This window comes from Phyllostomus hastatus, unplaced genomic scaffold (assembly GCF_019186645.2).
Source record: "Phyllostomus hastatus isolate PE091 unplaced genomic scaffold, TTU_PhHast_1.1 phas_scaffold_93, whole genome shotgun sequence".
NCBI lineage: Eukaryota > Metazoa > Chordata > Mammalia > Chiroptera > Phyllostomidae > Phyllostomus > Phyllostomus hastatus.
In genome coordinates, this window is record NW_025334042.1 from 18,019,954 (window position 1) to 18,025,953 (window position 6,000).

At 46.7% G+C, this 6,000-nt stretch overlaps 1 protein-coding gene across 1 annotated transcript; it reads left to right on the top strand.

The window, feature by feature from the left end:
- Positions 1–469: 469 nt before the first annotated feature.
- On the top strand, positions 470–4,169 carry LACRT (lacritin). The gene is made up of 5 exons (XM_045829971.1): positions 470–578; positions 1,766–1,819; positions 2,964–3,092; positions 3,457–3,558; positions 4,023–4,169. Exons 1-5 carry the CDS (start codon positions 521–523, stop codon positions 4,094–4,096), a joined length of 417 nt encoding a protein of 138 aa, XP_045685927.1. The 5' UTR covers positions 470–520; the 3' UTR covers positions 4,097–4,169.
- Positions 4,170–6,000: the final 1,831 nt, after the last annotated feature.

Consider the following 6,000-nt stretch of genomic DNA (forward strand, 5'->3'; position numbering starts at 1 on the left):
AAAGTCCTGAGTGTGGCCTCCCATGGAATGGGGCTCACTTAGCCTGGTGAAACCTCTAAGCCCTTGCACTGAGCCCTGTGGAGATCTAGGCAAAAAGTGGCAATGTGATCACCTAGCCCCCAACCTCATCCTGGACACATGTCAGGATTAAGAATCCTACCACTACCCTCAATAGATACATTTTAGAATCTCCCCAAACCAAACCTGCTCTGCCTCCAGTCCCTGAGATCCCTAAGATGTGAACCCAGAGGGCAGGTGGGTGGAGAAGGAAAGAGATGGCTGAAAGTTAGCAGGGAAAGGACATCCCAGCAAAGATGCCAGGTAACACCTGGGCCCAGCTCACCTTTGTTGACTTGGCAGGTGACAATCTGGGGAAGAAGGGGTGGAGGACACGGAAGTCACACCCCTCCAAACTTGTTTCCCATTGGTCCTTGGTATCCTTAAAAGGGCCCAGCAGTCCCAGCACTCTATTCTGGACCCTGTGAGGATTCTGTGTTATACTCACTCCTGACCCTCAAGCATGAGATTCACGGCTCTCCTTCTTCTGGCTGCTCTGGTTGAAGCCCTGGTCTGTGCCCGTGAGTATGGCCCTACCCCTGCACCCACCAGGTCCTCAAAGCCTAGGGCAGTCCTAGCTCCTGTCTTTATTCCTCTTCCTCTCCCAGTGCTGTCCTTGCTTCTCCTGCTTCTGCAAGTGACTACTGTCCCCAGTTCTCCACATGTGGCCTCTTCACCCCACTGTTCAGGGAACTAGGAACCCCCTGGCCCTGCCTGCTTTCTGGCTCATCTCCCCACTGTTCTCCTTTACCCACTATGATTGTCACACTGGCCTTCTTGCAGGGCCTCTGGGCCAATGTATATAGCAGAAGGGGTTGTCCCCTGCACAAGGGTGCCAGACAAGTGGTGGTGGGGTGAAATCTAGCCCATGTTCCACTTGCCAAGCAGCATACCCTACCCATGGCTGTCTCTCAGGATGTCTTTTCTAATTACACAAAAACATTATTTGGGCCTAGATCCACCCTGCCTGCCATTCCTCAAACTTTTGGACCTTCCTTCTTGCTCTTCCCTCTGCCTGGGATGTTTTTTCTCCCTGTCTCCTTCCCCCAGCCAACTCTGAATGTCACTTGACCAATGCTTTCTCCTCTGCAAAATCTCACTTCAGGTATGAATCTTCAAAAAAGTCTTCCTCAAAAAAATTTATGAAGGATCAATTAAACCTCATTTGCCCTTATTGTACCATCACACCGGAAACTAAATAATTGTGTAATAGAACATTAGCTCTGTCAGGGCAGTCTTGTCCACCTTTTTCATCATTAAATCCCCTTCACTTAGCAGAGAGCTTTGCATAAATGTTGTGTTGGCAGATAAGGGGAATCAGGGCTGGAGTCCAGTCCCATAAACCACTCACATGTGGCCCCATGGCCCCTGCACTGTCATCCTCCACCTCCATAGGCCACAGCCATCTCTGACACAGTCTTAGACACCTTCACGAGCCAGAAACAGGTCAAGAGGAGGGCAGTTTCCAGAGGAATATTTCACTTCTCTGAGGACAGCTTATTTAAAAAAAAAATACGTAGGAGGAGTTAAACATCAGAAAAAATGACCTGATGAACCTACTGGTGTGGCAGAACATGTTCAACCAACAGGGAAATGTATCCCTGTGTCCACAAACATTCCTGAGAGCTCAGGATTGGGAATGGGAGGGAGAGCGGTCCCAGTGTGGATCAGCTTGATTCTTCACTGTCATCTCTCTTCTTGGTTGCAGATGATACCACCACCGATTACATTCAAGCTGCTACAACTAAGGATTCTCTGAGCTGTGAGTCCTTCTCTCCCTCTGACCGCCACCCTGGGGAAGGTTGAACAGCTGGGATGTCAGTGGAGGATGGGGGAGAACTTCAGGAGGAGGAAATTGGGTCCTGCTCTGGGTGGTAATGGGAGGTGCATGGACTGGGATGGGAGAAGGATAAGGAAGAAGTATGAGAACCCAGACAGGCAAGCTTTTAGGGAGAATGGGAAAAAGGCTTATTGTGAACAAAAGGGAGACAGAGATGAAGTTAGATAACAAGGGCAATATGGCACACAGTATTCATATCTTTACCAGCAAACACCTTGTGTGATTCCCAGATCCTTTGCAAGGTTCCTGCTATCTGACCTCAGACCCCATTTCCTTCATGTACCACCCATGTCTGCTAAATTCAATGAACTTCTTTGCATTTCATTCACCTATCCCACACATGTCTTCCCCTGAGCTCTTGCTGACTCCCTGCCCCTAAAAAAAGTCCCTTTAGAACATCCTTCTTGCCAAAGTCCTTTCTTCAGCACCCAGTTTCTCTCTACTGTGCTCTCGACCATGACCCATACTCCTGCCCCAATTCCTCTCCAACCCTGCCCATGGGAAGTGCCCAGCCCTGCCCATCTTCTGAGAGGCTCTGTCTTAATCCAATCAGGCTGTTACAACAAATTACTACAGACTGGCTTAAACAACAGAAATGTATTTATCATAGTTCTGGAGGTTAAAAGTCTGAGTTCAGGGTGCCAGCATGACCAGGTTCTGGTGGGAACCCTCTTCTGAATTGCAGACTGCCAGTTTTTCATTGCATCCTCACACAGTGGAAAGAAGGGGAGAGAGAGCTCTCTGCGGTCCCTTCTACAAGGGCCCTAATCTGATTCTTGCGGGTTTCACCTCATGACCTAATTACCTCCCAAAAGCCCCACCTCCTAAAACATCCCATTGGAGGTTTCAGATCTCAACATATAAGTTTGTGGGAGACAAACACTCAGCCCATAATGGGCATGTAGTGTGTACAAATCCCATCTCCCATAAGAGGGAGGGTGTATGCCATTTCACTTCTGTATCCTGACACCCAGCAAGTATTAGGTATCTGAGGCCCCAACACACATTCCTAGGAGGGAAAAAAATACCTGAATTTGCTAAAATCAACAAATGGGTGTGTTTGTAGCTAAACTTGAGATCACAGCTCCAGCAGAATCTACTTCACTCCAAGAAGCCACGGCAGCCCAGAAGACTTCAGGGGCAGCTGAGGCCCCAGCCAGGATCACCTTACGGAGGCAAGGACTAAATCCCCTGAGTAAGTCTGTCTTTATATCAGACAACAAACTGGAGAAGTCTCTGGCAGCAGGTGTATATGATGCCTCTACCCACAAAGACAAGGCCAGAAGAAGCAGATATTCACTCATTCACCTGAACACAAGGCAAAAACATAGGGTGAACACTGCACCCCTACACAGAAACTCTGCAATAGTAGATTTTGCTGCCAGCACTATACACGTTTTCTTTCCTGGCCCACCCACTTTCCTGTGTGAGAGAAGCTGGGCCTCTCAGCAAAACTGCTCCACTTTAGGAATTTATACAGGGATAATGGGGCGGGGGAGGGGTAGTTCTCTTTAAATGAGGTGGCTTTTCTGATGATGATTCTTCTGCTCCAAAATTAGAATCCATCATAGAGAAAAGTTTCTTGCTAGCAGACCAGGCCTTTGATGGAGCAGAAAAGAGAGCTGATGAAGGAATTCAGGATGGAAAACAGCTATTTGAAGGTGAATGCATCCCAAGGCAAAGCCTTGAGGAAACGGGAATATTCACTGCCCACTATCCACGTGGTGGGGGAAGGTGGGCAAGATCATGCCCCCACCACCCAACACTGGAGACCTGGAACTGCCCCAGCCCCTCTCCATCAAAGCTTCCCTTGTTTTGTGCCTTAAATGGTTCCAATTTCTCATCTACATTCAAGCTACACAGTCCTCCAATACCAGGTGCCCCTGAGTTCCCACTCCCAGCCTTCCCAGTGCAGATCGGGCTCATTTCTCTCCCTCTCACCTGTTCCCAGGTGGGCGAGGGGGCACGTCCTCAGCCTCGGGTGAATCTAACCTCCCTCCCTCTGACTGTGTCAGGCCCCTGGGGTTGCAGTGAGATTGGAAAGAAGATGGGGTTGAGAAGGACAGAAGGGGTGGATGGTGCCTCGCAACCTTCAAACCTCATTCCCATCTCTGCTTTCTTCCAGGTGGAGCTGACTTTATACAAAGACTGAGGAAGATTCTTTTGGATCCAAGAAAATTTTGGTTTCTTAGTATCTGAAAAGATTGGGATCTGGGAACTTAATGCCTTAAACATGTGTGTCGCCCAGAGCAATTAAAACAAAAGCATGCAACTATCGTGTGCCTGTGCTCCGTGGGGTGGGCCCTGAGGAGAGAGGGAGAAAAACCCTGCCTGGAGCCCAGGCCCTGAGCCAGTCACAGCCTGCCTTCAGCACACTGCCTCTAATAAGCCCTTTTAGTCACACTGAGCCATGGACACATGTGCTGGGCCTCATTTTGATCCAAATGCCTCTGGATTCCGGTCTGCCTCCTTATTCTTTGCACATGGCTCCTAGTGACATTTGAGCATTTCTAAAAATTAAATTAACTTCCAAAGGGCCAGGATTTGTCATTCTGAAAATAGTCAAAGCCTGAACCATTGCTGCGAAAGCCACTTTCTTGTGCCATTATTAAAAATGCATCCCTCCTGCCTTCCATTCATAATTTCCACACTGGGCCAAAGTGAAGCCTAATTAGATAAGATCAGTAAAATAATGAGCCACTAATTGAATTCACTACAATTATTCATGTAAATAATGAGGCGCTAACTGAATCCATTACACTTATCCATGTGATCGTTCTGCATCCCTTCTTTCCCTCCACCTCTGTCCGTGACTATGCTGAGCACCCAGGTGAACAGGGAAGGAGCACTCATGACTGCAGAGGAGAAGAACCATCACTCTCCCTAAGCCCAGCACATGGCATCTCTGTTCTCTCTCACCCCAGAGTCATTGATTCTAGACTGTCCTTCCTCCTACCATGTCTGAGTCACTCCTCTTCTATCTTGGGGTGGAGGGGTATTCAGCCTAGACCCTGTTTTAAAGGAATGAGGAAATACATCTTCCTACTCCTCCCACTACTGCTACACATGGTGCATTTTTGAGAACGCTGCCCAGGAAACAAAAAGAGACCTTCAGGAGCAGGCCCCCTCTGAGCAGTAATTATAATAAACACTGGGTGAACAGGGCACTTCATACTGTGTAGATTGCCACCATTTTAGGGGTTGAATTGTGTCCTCCCAAAATGATCTGTTGACGTCCTAATCCTGGTACCATAGAATGTCACCTTATTTGGAAACTGATGTCCTTATGAAAAGAGAAAAATTTCAACACAGAGGCACACAGTGAGAGGATGATGTAAAGACACACAAAGGTAAATGGCCATATGACAATGGAGGCAGGGACTGGAGCAATGCCTCTATAAAACAAGGAATGCCAAGGATTGCCAGCAAACACCAGAAACTAGAAGAGCCGGGGAAGTGTTTTTCCCTACAGGTTTTAGAGGGAGCACAAGCCTGTTGACACCTTGATTTTGAACTTCTAGACTCCAGAACTGAGAGACAATAAATTTATGTTGTTTTAAGTCATTCCGTTTATAACAGTTAATTACAGCAGGAAACGAATACACACCACTATTCACATCTTCATCAGCTCATCGGGCTACTGGCTTCCTCTTACAACTGAAAGGTCATACCCTGTGACCACGGTCACCAGGCCCTGGAAATCACCAATCTACTGTTTCCAAGAGTTTCGGTTTTCTTAGTTTCCACAGATAAGTGAAATCATACAATATTTGTCTTTCTCTCTCTCTGACTTATTTCACTTAGCATAATGCCTTCAAGCTCTATCCACATTGGTGCAAATGGCCAGATTTCCGTTTTTCTCATGGCTGAATAATGTTCCATTAAACTGATACATATGTCATATAGTTTTTACTGCATAGATCTTTTACTTTCTTGGCTAAACTTATTCCTCAGTATTTTATTCTTTTTGACATTATTGTAAATGAGATTATCTTCTCAGTTTATTTTTCTAATAATTTGTTCTAAAAGAATTTTTTTAACTGAGTAACCTTTCGCACATGTTAAAGCTGGAATCTAGAATTTTTTGTTGAAGGTTTCAAAAA